We start from the raw sequence: 19195 nt of genomic DNA on the forward strand, positions 1-19195 counted from the left end.
GAAGGGAGCTGAGACAGCACACAACTCTGCTGAGGCTGAACACTTCTTGAAATCTGCGTCAAGGTTAACAGTGTTGTAATGTAACAAAGTAGAAATACTTTGTTACTGTACTTAAGTAGAATTTTGACGTATCTGTACTTTACTTCCTTATTTACTTTTCTATTTACTCCGATACATTTCCCTTAAACATCTTCGTTACTTGTTACTACAATGTAAAAGTAGAAGAAATGTGATTGGGCAATGCCTGTTTGCTGAGGTGAAAGTAAGCTGGAGCGCAGCTGTACACCAGGAAGAGATACAGTACTCTTCAGCCGGAGCGCTGCGCCTTCTGCCCCTGCTGCATCAAGTGTCGTGTTTGACATAAAACAATTTTAAAAGACAAAAAAATATCAAAGATGACAGGTTGAATCTGCGCCCCCGCTGAAAAGGAGGAAGACTCTGGAGGGTGAAAACCATCTGCGCTTTGGACTCCAAATGCGCACACACTGACGCACACACATATGGGTGATTCTTTAACTACGGGCACTATTGGCCTTGTAAGGGTGATTCTTTAACTACGGGTACTATTGGCCTTGTAAATGTAATTTCCACCACACCATTGCCTTACAATATAAAGCGCCTTGGGGCAACTGTTTGTTGTGATTTGGCGCTATATACATGTGCTCTGATGTCACTGTTTATCTCTATAGAAACTACCCAAACAATCTTTCATACAAACTGTTTAAAGTGTTGTGGTGGAAATTACGGCAATAGTGTGGGACAACTACATTTTGTTTAAAAAAATCACAACAGTTGTATGACATTGAATACCCCAATTATGTTTTGATTATTTTACTGATATTTTATTCAGAGATATTTTAAAACATTTGAAAAAAACGTTTCTTTACCATTCATTTTTATCATTGAAGATCAAACGTCTGGGTGTGGGACAAGCACAAAACAGCAATATTTGCATATAATGATGCTGACAAAAGGTGAAAAAGTCATCACAGACTACTAGAACAAATTTCTTAACACACTTTCATTGTAAAGATAACTATAAAAGTGTGAAATTTCCCCTTTTTTCTGTTTTTCATACAATATGATCAAAGGACATAATAAGTGCCCGTAGTCTAAGAATCACCCGTAAATGTAATTTTCACCACACCATTGCCTTACAATATAAAGTGCCTTGGGGCAACTGTTTGTTGTGATTTGGCACTATATACATGTGCTCTGATGTCACTGTTTATCTCCATAGAAACTACCCAAACAATCTTTCATATAAACTGTTTAAAGGGACATTAGTGTTGTGGTGGAAATTACGGCAATAGTGTGGGACAACTACATTTTGTTTAAAAAATTCACAACAGTTGTACGACATTGAATACCCCAATTATGTTTTGATTATTTTACTGATATTTTATTCAGAGATATTTTAAAACATTAGAAAAAACGTTTCTTTACCATTCATTTTTATCATTGAAGATCAAAAGTCTGGGTGTGGGACAAGCACAAAACAGCAATATTTGCATATAATGATGCTGAAAAAAGGTGAAAAAGTCATCATAGACTACTAGAACAAATTTCTTAACACACTTTCATTGTAAAGATAACTATAAAAGTGTGAAATTTTCCCTTTTTTCTGTTTTTCATACAATATGATCAAAGGACATAATAAGTGCCCATAGTCTAAGAATCACCCATATACAGATGGATCGGTTCCTGCTGGAATCCAGCACACGATCAGAGTTAAGGGGAAAACTTCAGTACCAACAAAATTGCCCGGCATGGCTGCTTTGAACGGAAAAATTATCATTTCTTTACACTGATTGTGGACTCACTGGTTCAGATTTAGAAGCAACGTGTCCACAATTTATTCATCAACCTCTCTCAAAGCCATTTAAAGATTGTTGCAGTCAAGAAAGGAGAATCATCTGGTGTTTAATTCACACAGTGTTTTTTTTTCTCCGTTCCTCATAACGTGTCATTTCCGCACAAAGGTTCTCTGGTGTGTCGGAGAACTTTTCCCATAGCTGCTTTCTCCTCCTGCAGAAGAACCTTTCCTGCCACGTTCTTCTCCTGTAGCGTGCCGCACAGCGAGTGCTGCAGGTGTGAGTTTTGTAGGGGAGACCGGGGCGATTTCCCCCTGAAATGTTTTAATTTCTAACTGAAACAATATTGCCTGCATTTTGAGGGCCAAATTTTCTGAAGTAGTATTAATATGTTGCATAACTAGACAATCAGGGACAACTCAAAAAACGGTTTTAATAACACAAACCCCAGTCGATAATGGATCAAATTGGAATAATCGATTCTGAATCTTAAGAATTGGAATCAAATCAATTCTTGAAATTTGAATCGATACCCACCCCTGTTTGCAGTGGTTGGTGGTGGTGATGCTTGCATTGTTTGTTTGTTTTTTTTTACTTTTCCTTAAATTTGGCACACCTGTGTAACTATAAATGACTGTTCTGTTTCACAAAAGCCTGGCTGTTGTGTTTAACAGAAAAGTGTGTGTGGATCATCCAGGAAAAAGGCTGCATGGTCTTCAGAAGAAGACCAGCAACTTTACTTGCAACTATATACATCCACCGGTTGCTCACTCATCCCGTCACCAACACCAAATGCTCCGCCAGAGGCAGATCCAGCCTTTTATAGGGGCTGAGGCCCTTCCTGGTTTCTCCAGACACCACACTGGCTTTCTTTTAGTGTCACTGTTTCAATATCCACTCATTTTGGATTTTACTTTTACTCAATACTTTTACTTAAAGTACATTTTATATGAGAAATTTTCTTTTGATACTTAAGAAAAGTAAATATCAGATACTTTTAAGACTTTTACTCAAAAAGGAGATTTTAACTTTTACCAAAGTAATTTTATGGTAAGATACTTGTACTTTCACTAAAGTATCATTTTGAGGTACTTTATACAAGACTGGTAAACAACATTATTTATTCTCAAAATATCCATGTCACTGGAGCAGTGGGGCCTCCTCTGAGGTGCTTGGGCCAGTTTCCACTCCACTTGTTGTGTGCATGTAGGTTGATCTCGCAAGGGGTTTGTTTTGTTTATTAGGGTCAAGACATTTCAGTCTTTTCGTTCTTTGGCTGATATCCACCCAACTTGATATGTGGTGGACAATCAACCTCACAAAACACTTTTAAAATACTTTTTTGTTTGTTTGTTTGGCAAAGAGCAAGGTAATATGGGTCAAAGGTGAAAAATTCTAATTTCCACCAAACTTTGCACACATATGGACCTGGATTCTGGAATTGCTCAGGCAAAATCCAGTATCAAGGTCGATCCAGTCGAAGGTCAAAACGGAAGTTATCCCTTGGATTTATGCCAAATGTGGCACATCTATGAAGATGGGCTCTGGAATTGCCCTGGTAATGTCAAATTTGCCAAAGGTCAATCATCATGGTAAAGGTCATAGAGGACAAAGGACAAAACTTACGCTTTCCTGACGATTTGCATCGACCTGGGCACACATATGTGGGCGAGTTCTGGAATTGGTCTTTTGCTGAGTTCAACCTAACAAGGTACATCAGCTCAATTTGGATCAAATGTGACACAAATGTAGGTAAATCCTAGAATTGTCCTGGCAAGGTCAGCTGTAGGTTAATCATTTGGGTGACAATCAAGGTCACTAAGGTAACATGTTAGCTTGCAATACTATCTTCATGCCAGTGGGTACTGTTACCTAGTTTTTGCGTAATTCTACTTGATGGCACACAGGTATAACCCTGATGATCGCACAACATCAATGGAGGAAAAAAGCCAAATGGACCAAAGCATATCTTTGGTGCCAGTCGGCAGTGAAGGCATTGTGTTCTGCATAAACTTCTCTCCGGCATTTTCACCGTTTGAAACATTGACATCTCCTGCTGGAGAGGATTTCCTTGTTCAAGGTGTCTAGCAACCAGTGGATCATATTCAGAGAAAATTTCTTAATTACCTATAAAAATGACTACAAGAGAGCAAGTTGATCCCACAAACTTTCTTTGGGTTATGCCTTGATTCTGCATGAGGCCTTTCAGCTGAAAGGATCAAAATTCTGTTTTTCTATCAGTTTGTTTCTTTGTGGCACAAACAGTTTCATGAACATTGCATCATGTTTGTGTACGATCTCCCACTCAGACACCTGTAGAGTGGTGTCTATTCGTCTGTCCTGACAAGAAGCCTTCTCTGCAAAGTTAAATTACACCACAAAAGGTCAAACACTGATGGAGCAAAATTAATCCCTTGCTCGCTGTCAATAATATGCATGGCAGTGTAGCAAGCGTGCCGTGTTCTTCCCGCCCGTAGACGCTCACCTTTCTAAAACTAGAACCTCTGCCAAACAAATTGAAATGCAAATTTGGCCCAGAAAACACCACGCCATTGACAGAAGAGGACCTTTATAAAAGTCAGTTCACTAAAAGTCAGATTTTCAATGCTCAGACTTCACCCAACCGACTGACTGATGACAAGGTTTTCCACCCATCTGACATGACTCTGCGGTATAAACAGGTGGCACGTGTTGAATTCCTAAAGCACCACAGCACCGTCTGAAATACCAACACTGCCAATGTTACTCTCAGACATGGTTTTGCATAAATGCAGATGTGAACTCTCGTGGCCCAGAATGACTCTACAAATAGTGCAGCAGATAAGAGAATATTTAGAGTGGAATCCTGCAAATGGTGACACAAGCATTAAATTTGACACAAATACTCCTTAGACATTCCTCTTTTGAAAAACCGACTGGCTACTTGAATTTCCAATAGGCAGTCAGGTAGGGGACAACTGAAGATATACATAGGGGTAAAAATTAAAAGATGCTCCAATCATATTGAAAACTACACCACATTTTTTTTTTTTTTTTACCTGATCATAAAGCTTACAAAAAGGTATAGTTTGGACTATCTATGACTGAATTCTATGTAGTTATGGGATAAAAACAGCAAGAATGGTGACAAAGATCAGTTTCAGTTTGTACAGGGGTCAAATTTAAAGTTGCTCCAATTTTGTTAAAACATGATGCAAATTATTGGTGAACAGGGTTTTAAAAAGGAACAGTTTGCACTATGTGTCATGCTTAGTTATCATGTTACGGCGTAACATATATCACGTCATAGAATCCAATGGACGTTGACGTTGTTTGACCTTTACTTTGGAGACCAAACATTCAACACTGTCAAAACGATTCCATTTATTAATCCTATTAGCTAAACCAATAATTTGCATCACTTTTTACCAAAACTGGAGCAACGTTAACTTTTGACCTCTGTACAAACTGAAACTGACCTTTCTCACAATTCTTGCTGTTTTACCCCATAACGCCATAACATTCAGTCATAGATAGTCCAAGCTATACCCTTTTGGAATCTTTATGATCAGAAAAGTAATGTGGTGTAGTTTCAATGTGATTTAAGCATTTTAAAATTTTGACCCCTGTGTAATTCTTCAATTGACCCTTACCTGGCTGCCTATTGAAAATTTAAGTGGCAGTCGTTTTTTTTTTTTAAATGAGTAATGTCTAAGGAGTATTTATGCCGAATTTGGTGCTTGTATCACAATTTGAAAGACTGTTTCAGTTATCAGCTGCACTAAAAGACGGGGAGATGAAAAGACCGTGTCCATGTGAAGCCGCTACATCTCAGGGATGATTGACGCCTTTCCAACAACACAGCTCAGATGGATTATTTAACATTCTTATCCAATTACATTTTTTCCGCAAATCTGATTGGTTAATCATGCGAGATTTCACACCATAAAATATCGTGTAAATGATATTTAATGTGTTACTCTGCGCCCTGTCTGCACGTGTTGCTATGCAGATGTCAATATGGCGCTGTCAGCTGAGAGCAAGAGGTTGCCAACTGCCATTAAACACAAAGAAGTAGAAGAAGAACAAAAAACAACTGGCGGAGCAACGACACCGAAATGGATTAAATTTTAGCTACCATACGGAAGTAGTGATGTGGATTCTGCTCACAGAATTTCCAGTTTGGCATGAAGATGCTCTTGCCAGGGTAAGCTTTGATGAGCCGACTACACCCTTTGTCTACGTAACATTTTTACCAAACTATATTATTATGCGGATTAAGATGTAGCCTTCAGTGGTGGACTCGGATCCCTGCAAACGTTGGAATTGGATTAGAATGGGAATAACCCCCTTGTGTCTGATGATTTGCGAATGGTAATGCTGGATTATGGTCGTGGCCAAGTAGTTAAGGCGCTTGGTTTCAGTACAGAAGGCTCCGGGTTTGGAACAGTCAGATCGTCTCACTTCAATGCGTCAGAAAGGGCATCTGGCATAAAACCTGTGCCAATTCAACATGCAGATCCACCTTGGATTTGCTGTGGCGACCCCGAGTGCGAACAAGGGAGCAGCCGAAGGGACTTACTAATGCTGGATTATGGTCGTAAATAGCTGTTTACGCATCATCGGTAAAACACAATTTGCGACCGTAAAGTCCAGCATTAACATCCGCAAATCATCAGACACAACAGGGTTATTCCCTAATCGCATTCACCTCATGAGGCGCTGGCAAAGATGATGGCAGCCACACAGGAACTCTGTTATTCAGCTGCATTCAGTCACAATTGGACCCTGGTAGCTGGACGTCCGATACCGATGAAGGTCTTGTTGTATCTGAAGGAACTAAGTTTGAGAACATGGATGCTTGGTGCTGTATGTAGGAGTATTGTGTTCAGTCCCGCGAGTCCAATCCTGACAGTTTGGAGCAGCTTGGGTCCTTTGGAGTGCTGGACATGGGTTTTAGGCCAACATAAGGCTGCACAGAGGGAAGACTGTCTGTCTTCGACAAAGACATAGTGGTCTAATTAAGACCAGCAGCAACCAGGCAGAGAGGAATCCTGCAGATGTCCGAGTGGCAGGTCGGACGGAGGGTTTACATTAGAGATGGACACACACGGAGGCAATCTCAACTTCTGTCTGGTTGCGCACTCTGCTCTCGTTCTTGCCACGTGTCTTAATGAGGCCAATATAGATCTCTGTCCAGGTCTGTAGCCAAGGTGCCGCAGCTTCTGGCTGCATGTGGAGTCGCTCCTGCTTGGCGGTCAGACCACATCTGTCAAAGCCACTTTGACACGTTTTGAAAAATACTGGAGCACACCGAGAACCCATTTACACCATTCTCAGCAACATCTTCCATCTCTGTGAGGATCACTCGTCTCATGTGGTGAAGAAACCAGATTATAATTCTCATTAATGCTGCGAAAGTGAACTTTTTTTTGTTTCTCACCGTTGAAAGAAGCCAGTGCCTGGATGCTGTCGCCCATCTTTCCAGTCACAGTCAGCGCTTGTTTCACCTTTAGGTTGGTTTCACTGAGGAAAATTCAAGATAGTTGAAGATTTTCTCAACCGCACAGAAGCAAACAATGCTCTAACCTTCAATTTAGTAAAGTGAATTTACTAACCCGTCCAACTCGGCTGTTTCTATGTAGACCAGATTAAGAGGTTCACTGCTGCTCAGCAACAGAAGGTCAGCCTGAGAAATCAAACCGTCACTTTAAACAGCTTTCACGTCTGGTCTGAAACATCACAAACATCATTAACATCAGAAGTAGAGCCTGGCTGATATTTCGGGTAGCCGAGAATATCAACTGACATAAGCCTTTCAGGAACATATTGGTATCACTGTTATTTTTGCTGACGTGGCAACTTTTATTTTACCAAATAAACAAGTTAGAAAAACACTTTGACTGTTGATATCATTACATAGTTTGTCCATCAAAGGGTGTTCCTCCAGCATTGTTTACAATGCTGTCAAGCATGACTGCGACCCCATCACCCCTTGGTCACATTAGCTACAAGAGAGCTGTCATTCATATCCAATCAGAGTTGGTGTTTTAGGCGGAGCTAAAATAGATGAGAAGTCAATTTTATGCAAATGCTGAGCAATGCCATTACTTGGTTGTTTTTCCCAAGGCCATCAAATGTGGCCATAGGATATTGCAAAGAATATGCATCTGTCCGTCCGTCTGTCTGTGCTTAGCAAGTCCAGTCCTGTTACTGCCAGAGTCTTCAAATGCACAGGGAACATTCTTGGGACACAGACCTTGGACAAGTTCAGAGATGGCTAATTATTTTAAGAGGTTAAAAAGTTACATTCTGTTTCATTCAATTCTGTTTTTGTTTTTTTTTTGAGGGGCGGGGGTGAAAGCCAATCAGAGTAGAGTGGCGCCGTGATGTCAGTCGCTGGTCTAGCCAGCTGGAAACTGTTTCATTTGTGTGTGTAAATATAACCTCTTTGTCATATATTATATAAAAGCTAGCGAGAAATACACACTTCTAAAACTGAAAATGCTGCTTTTGGAACGTGAAAACACCTCTGAAGTTATTTACAAGACATTTCGGCCGTTAGTGTGGTGACATCACAGGCTGGTCTAGCTAGCTGCAAAATCTGTTTCGTTTGTGTGTAAATATAATCTGTTTGTCATATATTATGTAAAAGGGAGGAAGAAATAAACACTTGTACAACTGAAAATGGTGTTTTTGTAAGTTACCTGTTAACACCCCTGGAGTGATTTACAAGACATTTCGGGGACATCAACGTGCACACTAACCTCCACTAACTTTTGCTCTTTGTGTTTAGATGTCACAGTTCAGCACGGGTTCACTGTGCACAAAATACAAATGTAAGCTTTCTTTTTTCATTAAACATTTATGGATTGGATTACATCTCTTGTCAGTCTCGTTGGGATAAATTTACTGTGCAGCGCGTTAAGTGTTTTGTATTTTTATGTCTGTTTACATCTCGCGACGTGTGGAGACAGACTCTCTTCAATATATTGTCCATTTTAAGTTTGTTTTACTTTTGCACAAATGACAGCATCTCATAAAACCTCACTCTGTGAAGATTTGAAATCATTGTACACAGTATTGCTATTCGGCAGCCATCTCATCTGTGAAATTTTACACTAATTCATATAAAACATCAGTTTATAAGTTGGTGGCATTTGGAAACAAATAACCACGTCTCTATAATCATACTGTGCAGAGCTGTACCGTGTATTCTGCGTGCAGTTCTTAGTCTACGAGCCAGTCATCAATTTTGACCTAAACAGTACCACGGAAGGTGACGAAATCACACTCAGAATCCAGCCTCAGTGTATCATGGCCTATGTTGTGTGGGCCGCTGAAGAGGAGGTACTGCTGGCCCACCACCACCAGAGGGCACCCTGCCTGGAGTGCGGGCTCCAGGCACCAGAGGGCGCTGCCGCCTCACAGGAGCAGCCGGGGTGACAGCTGACACTCATCACCTGTGACAGCTGTCACCACTCATCTGATCTGCATCGGTATATCAGCAAGACGTCATCTCCACCTCTTTGCCGAGATATCGTTCTACCTGAAAGGTAATATCCTCAGCCTGACTGCTTGATAGAAAGCCTTTTTTTGTGATTTTTGTGAGTGATAACAGACTTTTTCTCCAACGAGAGGTGGAGGTAGCTTCCCTGCCGTGCAGATTGCTGGGTGCAGACGCACCCACGTTTAATTGTGTTTTTGTTCCTCGCCAGCAGTACCAGGTCCGACACGCAGAGGCAGTGGCCACCTGGGAGTTCGGGACTTGGCGGCTCCAGTATTCTCGGGGTCTGGTGGTGGAGGAAATCGTGTGGTTCCGGTTCTGCTTTGGACAGGCGTCTCCTATCTTCGAGCCTGCCCACACGACACCTTGTAATTTGACCTTTGATCTATTGTGTAATCTGTTGTGTTTGTTGTGCACGTTCGCAACAGTAAAGTGTTGTTATTTGACCTATTCCATTGTCCGCTCATTTGCGCCCCCTGTTGTGGGTCCATGTACTTACACTTTCCCAACAGCCTACATAAAAATGTATGATAACCATCCCAGTTATGGTTGCTGTGGTGGTGGTAGCTGGTAGAGAAGGTGGTAGCTGTAGCCAGCTAGTGGTCAATGAAGAATTACACAGAGGTCAAAATGTAAAAATGCTTCAATCATTTTGAAAACTAAACTGCATTATTGGTCTGATCATAGTGATTCCAAAAAGGTATAGTTTAGACTATCTGTGTCTGAATGTTCTGGAGTTCTGTGGTAAAAACAGCAAAAATGGTGACAAAGGTCAGTTTCAGTTTGCATAATTTTTTTTTTACTGAAACTGGAGCAGCTTTAACTTTGACCCCTGTACAAACTAAATCAGTATCATAATTTTTTTAAGCTCCCTTATATCAGTATTATATTGGCCCACAAAAAATCCATATCAGTTGGGCTCTAATTCGAAAATACTGTTTTTGGTATTACCGGGTCTGTTCATTATTTTTATGGACAGAATTTCTAGGCGCAGCCAGGGTGTAGAGGGGGTCTGGTTTGGGAACCACAGAATCTCGTCTCTGCTGTTTGCGGACGATGTGGTTCTGTTGGCTTCGTCAAATCAGGACCTTCAGCGTGCACTGGGGCGGTTTGCAGCCGAGTGTGAGGCGTCCGGGATGAAAATCAGCACCTCCAAATCCGAGGCCATGGTTCTCGACCGGAAAAAGGTGCTTTGCCCTCTTCAGGTCGGTGGAGTGTCCTTGCCTCAAGTGGAGGAGTTTAAGTATCTCGGGGTCTTGTTCACGAGTGAGGGACGGATGGAGTGTGAGATCGATAGACGGATCGGTGCAGCGTCTACAGTGATGCGGTCGCTGTATCGGACCGTCATGGTGAAGAGAGAGCTGAGTAGGGGGGCAAAACTCTCGATTTACCGATCGATCTACGTTCCGATCCTCACCTATGGTCATGAGATTTGGCTCATGACTGAAAGAACGAGATCGCGGGTACAAGCGGCCGAGATGAGTTTCCTCCGCAGGGTGGTTGGGCGCTCCCTTAGAGACAGGGTGAGGAGCTCGGTCACTCGGGAGGAGCTCGGAGTCGAGCCGCTGCTCCTCCACGTCGAAAGAGTCAGTTGAGGTGGCTCGGGCATCTTTTCCGGATGCCCCCTGGACGCCTCGCTGGAGAGGTGTTCCGGGCACGTCCCATTGGGAGGAGGCCCCGGGGAAAACCCAGGACACGCTGGAAGGATTACATCTCTCGGCTGGCTTGGGAACGCCTTGGGGTTCCCCCGGAGGAGCTGGGGGAGGTGTGTGTGGATCGGGAGGTCTGGGCGGCTTTGCTTGAGCTGTTGCCCCCGCGACCCGACTCCGGATAAAGCGGAAGAAAATGGATGGATGGATGGATGGATGTTTTTGGTATTCACAAACTGTAATTAATGGACAATTTTTTCATAGAAATAAATAAATAAATTATTATTATTATAATTTAAAGAGAGTTCATGAAAAAAAAAAAAAAACCCAATATCATCCGGTGTTGCCGACTGAACAGTCCCCCCTAAAAATTGGTCCGCCCTGCCTTAATAATAACAATAATAATTCCAAATCTGAAAGTGCCTTCACTGCACATGCGTCATTTTGGAGCATCAGCAGCGTCATTTCAAAGCGTCGACAGCGTTTCACCTATCACCTCGTTTCTGCTTGAAACTGCACTCCAGTCATCATCTATCTCAGCTACAGATATCTGAAGCTTTTGTACAACAATCATTTCCACATGTAGCATGTAGCATTATTTCATAATAAAAGATGGGGGAGCGATCAGAGTGCAATGGCAGGAGCGTCAGTAGCGAAATGAGGCAATTATTGCCTCGTTTCTGCTTAAAACAAACTTTAGAATGATTTAAGAAGTTTTAATTTGTCATCTGATGGTTAATAATCACATTATTCCCTTTGCTCACTTTGGGTGTAGAGTGTCAGACTCAGAGTCAAAGGCAGGGCGGACCAATTTTTAGAGCAGAATGTTCACCGGTATGTTCACTGGTTCACCGGTGACACCGGTAATGATTAATATTTCTGTACTTACTGTTACAAAGTGATTACTCTCCAGTTTGATGATATCTCCAACTTGAACATTCATCCATTTTTCACTTCTCAGCCTGGAAGAAGAAGAAGAAATCACATTAAACAAATAATTCAACAGAGGGAATTCTTCAATGTGTATTTTAAATTTCCTCATGTACAAATGTGGAATTTGTAGGTTAAATGACTCACTCGCCATCGATGAGGACATTTGCTAACCGGTTATTCACTTGTTTGTCACTTTTGTGTCTGTTCTACTCAGATAAGAGAAAACATGGTGTTAGTTTTTAACATTACCACTCAACTAAATATTTTATTTATGGCATATTTTCTACTTAAATATTTAAGGCAGATTTATGAATGATATATATAAAAAACTGCTTTTTATTTATTTCACAGATCTAATAATTCTGGTCTAAATCTGACTTACAAAGTCATCAGTGGCGTCTTTGACTGCGGTTATAGACAGCACCAAAACCAGAGGGACCGCAGTGGTGAACCACGAGAGAGATGAGATTGCTGGGATTAGCTGTCGACAAAACACACACATGCACGTGTTCAATTGATAAATAAGACACAACTGACACAAGAATCCAGCCAGGTTTATCTTAGCCCCACTATCCAAGCCTTTCTGGCTTGTTAGCCAATTAATTATCGGCTCTGTGCCTAGCGTGAGTAGGTCGCACATGTAAAACATTAAACAACACGTTGTTGGGTTATCTGTAGTTGGTTCATCTGTTATGATATCAGGAAACTCTAGCTGAGGTCTTCCACTGAAAATCTTTCAAACTGAAACAAAACTGATTAGCTGAAGCACTCACTCACTCACTCTCATCACTCAGCTTCAACCGCTTATCCGGGATCGGGTCACGGGGGCAACAGCTCTAGCAGGGGACCCCAGACTTCCCTTTTTCGTGCCACATTAACCACCTCTGACTGGGGGATCCTGAGGCGTTCCCAGGCCAGCGTGGAGATATAATCTCTCCACCTAGTCCTGGGTCTTCCCTGGGGTCTCCTCCCAGATGGACATGCCTGGAACACCTCCCTAGAAAGGCGCCTTGGAGGCATCCTTACCAGATGCCCAAACCACCTCAGCTGGCTCCTTCAATGCAAAGGAGCAGCGGCTCTACTCAGAGCTCTCCACGGATGACTGAAATTCTCACCTTATCTCTAAGGGAGACACCAGGCACTCTCCTAAGGAAGCCCATTTCGGCTGGTTGTACCTGCGACCTAGTTCTTTCGGTCATGACCCAACCCTAGGTCATAACCATAGGTGACAGTGGGAACGAAGATTGATCAGTAGATCCGAGAGCTATGCCTTTTGGCTCAGCTCCCTTTTTATCACAACAGTACAGTAGAGTGAACGCAGCAACACTCCCACTCCAGCCAATCTCACGCTCCATTGTCCCCTCACTCGTGAACATGACTTGAACTCCTTCACTTGGGGCAAGACCATATTCCCTATCTGCAGTAGGCGATCCATCGGTTTCCTGCTGAGAACCATGGGCTCAGATTTAGAGGTGCTGATCCTCATCCCAGCTGCTTCACACTCGGCTGTGAACCGATCCAGTGAGTGTTGGAGGTCACAGACCAATGAAGTCAAGAGGACCACATCATCTCCAAAAAGCAGTGATGACACTCTGAGCCTACCAAACTGGAAACCCTCCTTCCCCCGACTACGCCTCAATATCCTGTCCATGAATATCAGAAACAGGATTGGTGACAAGGCGCAGCCCTGGTGGAGGCCAACCCCCACCGGAAACGAGTCCGACTTACTGCCCAGCACCCAAACACAGCTCTCGCTTTGTGAGTACAGAGATTGGATGGCCCTGAGAAGGGACCCCCTCACTCCATATTCCCGCAGCACCTCCCACAGTATCTCCCGGGGTGCCCAATCATATACCTTCTCCAAAGTCCACAAAACACACGTAGACTGGATGGACATACTCCCAGGCACCCTCCAGGATCCTTGTAAGAGTGAAGAGCTGGTTGGTTGTTCCACGACCAGGACAGAACCTGCATTGTTCCTCTTCAATCTGAGATTCAACTATCAGATGAACCCTCCTTTCCAGCACCCTGGAATAGACTTTGTCAGGAAGGCTGAGTAGTGTGATGCCCCTGTAGTTGGCACACACTCTCTGGTCCCCTTTTTTAAATATGGGGACCTTCACCCCAGTTTGCCACTCCTTAGGCACTGTCCCAGACCTCAACACAATGTTGAAGAGACGTCTCATCCAAAACAGTTCGTCCACACCCAGAGCCTTCAGCATTTCTGGACGGATCTCATCAACCCCCGGGGCCTTGCCACTGCAGAGTTGTATGACTACCTCAGTGACTTCCACCAGAAAAATTGATGAAAATCCTCCATCAGCTTCCAGCTCTGCCCCTGCTATAGTGGTTGCTCCGGTCTGATGCAGGAGTTCCTCAAAGTGTTCCTTCCAGCGCCGGATTACATCCTCAGTTGAGGGCAACAGAGTCCTATCCTTACTGTAGACAGCTTGGATGATTCCCCGTTTTCTCCTCCTGAGGTGCCTCACGGTCCACCAGAAGCACTTTGGTGCTGACCAAAAGTCCTTCTCCATGGTTGCTCCGAACTCCTTCCACACCTACTGTTTTGGCTCCCCCACAGCAGAGGCTGCTGCCCTTCGTGCCTGTCAGTACCTTGCAACTGCCTCCAGAAACAAAACTGACAGATACGTAATAAAAAGTCTATTCAAATTTGTACTTCTCCAGAAACTACAAAACATCAATCAAGCTTCTCCAGTATTTGGAAAAAATAATTAGCAGAAGACATAATTCTGAATTCTGCATAAAATTCTAAACCATTTATGGGTAAAACTGACAAATACTCAATTTGCAAAGTATCCACTCTCTGAGTCAGTTGTGGAAGAAATATTCAAATCATTTGTAAAAAAAGGAAAGCCAATATATAAAGATTCTTACAAGTAATACCCTTCTGCTCAATATCACAGTATTTGCATTATGAATAATAATGAAACTGATTAAATTCATTTTGCTTGTTGTTGCACTAAGCAGTAGCATCCAGGGGTAGAGAAATCCACTGGTCCAAGGACATGGACCAGTAACTTTTTACCTATGTCTAGCAGATATTTTCCCCTGCTAGACTGATGTCTAGTAAAAAATCTTGTCGGTCTTGTGATTAAAGGTGTTGGACAAGTCCGATGACTTTTTTAAACTTGCACCTTATTTAACTGAGCCACTGTTTGGAGATTACAGCAGTTTTGTGCAGCGAGCCATCCAGCCTTCATTTGGACGATCAATTTTCAAAAAAGACGGCCGATAAAACAGTGGATGGCTTGCTGAAAGCCATCTAAAATGCAGAATTTTCTGAAGGAAGGAGCTGTCTGTGTTTGTGCGGAGACAACTGGCTGACACACATATAGAAAGAGTGCGGGCGTGGAGGGTGCTGAATGAAGGGAGGCACAAGCTGCTGCAGTGATGTTGGCAGAAATCACATTAAGCAAGTGAGAACTCTGAAGTTTAATAGACTGCTATTTCTTTAAGATATTTATTTTAGATCTTGAGCTTAATGTAGTTGTTTTATGTTCAAGCACAAAACATGATTGAGGAGAGAAAAACATGATGGCTTCATCACACTAAAATGTACTCCAATCAGAATAAAAACACAAGCTGCTAATTTTTATGTTATTTTTCAAAGTTATTAGGCTACAGTTATAGGTTTTATTTATTTCAAAGTAAGTTAACTCTTATTTTATTCTTATTTAAAAAAACAAAAACATGGGGAGTCAAAGCAGCCTGCATTGTTCTGTTCAATTTATATCAAAGTTTGCCTGCACGTTTGTGTATTTTTTCCTTCTTTATGAGAGTTTGGTGTTTACATTCCTTCTACAAAGTTTAAAAAAAACAATAAAATGCTAACACTTGTCTTTATAGCAGTTCTGCAATTTCAGAAATGCAACAGAAACAACTACAAATCAGAAAAAGTTGGGACTATATGTAAAATGACGATAAAATAAAAATGTTGCAGTATTCCCAGTTTCTCCACTCACAACCACAGAAGCCAAAAATTCTTTCTGAGTTGCATCTTGGTGGCTTCCTTTACTTCTCTTCTTCCAGCACGGACATTTAGTTTTTGAGAACTGTCTACCTGACACAGATTTACCATAAAGTACCACACTGTTAGTATTTCTGAATGCCCAATGTAAATAAAGTAAAATAAAAAATAGTCAGTGAGTTGGAATGTTCATGTATTCATCCGCTGACATTTCTCAAGAAAACTGGCTGTAAAAATGATTTAAATTAATTCTTACATTTAGAATAAACTGCCCTGTCCCCAACCATTTTTTTCTTGGAAAATGCTGCAGGCCTTAAAATGTAGGAATGAATATATATTAACAAATAAATAGAGCTGACCACACAAAACATGAAATATGTTGGTTCATACAGTCTGCAGTAAACAGAAGTCAAAGTAAATGTCCCGATCATTATGGGTCTCCCACCACATTTTTCATATCCAAACCTTTTCTGACTTGGGGTTGTATAAAAACAAAACAAAAAGAACAATTAAAAAATATATCATTGAACTGTATATAAAAAACTTTATAAGCTGTATAATCTTTATTCATTCATTTTAAAGGTCAAATATTTTTTACGGCTCCAGAAGAATTATATTTGTGGAAGACAGGACAAAAATGGCTCTTTTGACAGTAAAGGTCGCAGACCTCTAACAAATTCATAAAATTTTGATCATACTTCTCTGAGAAGCAATAGATATAATTGTTCCCCCCCCCCCAAAAAAAACAGAGATATTACACACCAAGAATAGACAAGTGGATTAAATAACAAGAGTAAAGGCTATGTTTGGGCTGCATAAGACAAGCACAAGGCCAGAATTACAGAAAAGTGAAGTATAAGGTGCACAGTACATTCACATGAATGCAGAGGATCATGTAAGAAAATGTTTAGTATATACATTCAACACAAAATGAAAAAGTTCCATCAGGTGCTAGATTTACAAATGCAATATTGATTGAATACAAGTGCATGATGATTAATGCTATGCTGAGGCTCACCGGCTCACCAGTGGACGCTCTGAGCTTCCTAATACCTGGGGCCACTACCTTGGACCAGGAGGACCAGTAACAAAATTGGTGCTACTGGTTCTGACCAATAGGCTCAAAAAATATTTCTGTAACACTGGCACTATATCTTTAAATAAATGTGACTTACAAACCAATGCGACACATATATTTTTGTAACTTCCTTCTCAATGTGAAAACAAAGATCTCCATCCTCTTGACACTTACTGTATATGCACGAGGTAAAGAAAAAGGGGAATATCTACCTGAAGAATGAAAAGGAAGAAGAAGTAAGCATTTGCAAGTCTCCTCATCTGTTCAAAGAGGTTGAGGGGCAGGAAGGTGAAGATGTTGTATTTGGAGGTCTTGATGGCATTATTCTGAAATAGATGAGAATGACAGATGATTGTGATATCAATATGACTAAACTAAAATTCAGGTTTTTCAGCACTGTTACACGTAGAGAAACGTCTTGGCCAAATCTAACTAAATGTGCTGAAGAATTACGAGGAAAAATGCTAATTGCAGAATGGATATGGGGTCATTTTTGTGAATACTTACAGCGTAATGGTAAGACAGATTGAACGCTCTGTCATTAGCTCGCAAGTGTCGCTGCTCCTCTGTTGATGAAGAATGAGATTTTTCAGTATAACATATTTGCATTGTGACAAAGAGCTTTTGCCACAGTATGTAACAGATATTTCACCGTTTTAAAATACTACTAAAGCTCTTTAAGATCTCACCTTTTGTGTTCTGTGTCCCGCACAACTGCCCAATGTAGGAAATTACAGACCCCATCCTAAACACATTCCTTCATATTTGACACCTGAAGGGGGAAAAAAGTCTGTATAACAACCAGTGTGAGTTACTGTTACCGAGGCAGATGGTAATCTGGTTGGAGGTTGTAGAAACAAATCATCCACAGAATTTTTCCTTTGATTTCTTTCTTCAAATATTTCCCCTTATGACATCATAAAGATTCGGTTAAAAGTCACAGTGCTTATACTGAGCTTAAACTGTTGGTGTACAGCCTGGAGTCAAAACTACGGACTGATGTAAACTGAGGATTTTTAAACAGATTAATCAACTGCGATATTGTCATCTCTTCAAAGACACTTTTAAACAGATTTCTCTGACAGAAAATGAAATGGGAAACTGGAAAAAGTGAGAGGGAACTAGTTCATTTATGCATGTTTATGTTCCTGAAAATGTAGCGCAGATATTCAGAAGACCAGCTGAAAGACAGGAGAGACATAAGGTAGTCCATCAACACTGAACAACTACACGGCACTCAGACAGTGCATACGTCCGCCAAGGGCCAAGAGTTTATAGGCCTGATTATCAGCAAGGTATCGCAAAAAGTAAAAAAAATAATAATAATGATAATCATAATTATTAAGAACAATAATAATTCTAATGCATTTTTGTCAACAAACTTGGAATTCAGAAGGCAATGTAATGCTTAAAACATTGTTTTTAAATTATTCCTATAAAAATGTTTCCTGCCTAGAGTCATTCATTTACTTCATCAGGTCAATCAGAATTTCTGTAATTAATAGAGGTATAGTGGGTTAGACTCCAGCCACCCTGGGACCTTTAACTGGAGTAAGTGGGTACAGAAGATGGATGGATGAATGGACAGTATTTCTTAAATATAGCCTCTGGTGTCTGGTCATATCTCAATCAATCAATCAACCAATCAATCTTTATTCATGAAAAAATAAAATGTTTCCATGAATCAAATCAAATCAAATCAATTTTATTTATATAGCGCCAAATCACAACAAACAGTTGCCCCAAGGCGCTTTATATTGTAAGGCAAAGCCATACAATAATTACAGAAAAACCCCAACGGTCAAAACGACCCCCTGTGAGCAAGCACTTGGCGACAGTGGGAAGGAAAAACTCCCTTTTAACAGGAAGAAACCTCCAACAGAACCAGGCTCAGGGAGGGGCAGTCTTCTGCTGGGACTGGTTGGGGCTGAGGGAGAGAACCAGGAAAAAGACATGCTGTGGAAGGGAGCAGAGATCAATCACTAATGATTAAATGCAGAGTGGTGCATACAGAGCAAAAAGAAAGAAACACTCAGTGCATCATGGGAACCCCCAGCAGTCTAAGTCTATAGCAGCATAACTAAGGGATGGTTCAGGGTCACCTGATCCAGCCCTAACTATAAGCTTTAGCAAAAAGGAAAGTTTTAAGCCTAATCTTAAAAGTAGAGAGGGTGTCTGTCTCCCTGATCCGAATTGGGAGCTGGTTCCAGAGGAGAGGAGCCTGAAAGCTGAAGGCTCTGCCTCCCA

General features: G+C 41.4%; 1 protein-coding gene across 1 annotated transcript in view; it reads right to left on the reverse strand.

Annotated features, from left to right (window-relative positions):
• The window catches only part of LOC117529215 (phospholipid-transporting ATPase ID-like), a 65156-nt gene that overhangs the window by 36243 nt on the left and 9718 nt on the right, over positions 1-19195 (reverse strand). The window contains exons 2-9 of the mRNA XM_034191935.1: positions 17638-17720; positions 17456-17514; positions 17161-17274; positions 12265-12363; positions 12027-12088; positions 11839-11911; positions 7412-7482; positions 7237-7319 (exon numbers count right to left, since the gene is read on the reverse strand). Of these exons, the coding sequence (XP_034047826.1) occupies positions 7237-7319; positions 7412-7482; positions 11839-11911; positions 12027-12088; positions 12265-12363; positions 17161-17274; positions 17456-17514; positions 17638-17692 (616 nt within the window). The 5' untranslated portion in view covers positions 17693-17720. The remainder of the gene's footprint in view (positions 1-7236; positions 7320-7411; positions 7483-11838; positions 11912-12026; positions 12089-12264; positions 12364-17160; positions 17275-17455; positions 17515-17637; positions 17721-19195) is intronic.

This window comes from Thalassophryne amazonica, chromosome 17 (genome assembly GCF_902500255.1).
Source record: "Thalassophryne amazonica chromosome 17, fThaAma1.1, whole genome shotgun sequence".
In the NCBI taxonomy this organism is placed as follows: Eukaryota; Metazoa; Chordata; class Actinopteri; order Batrachoidiformes; family Batrachoididae; genus Thalassophryne; species Thalassophryne amazonica.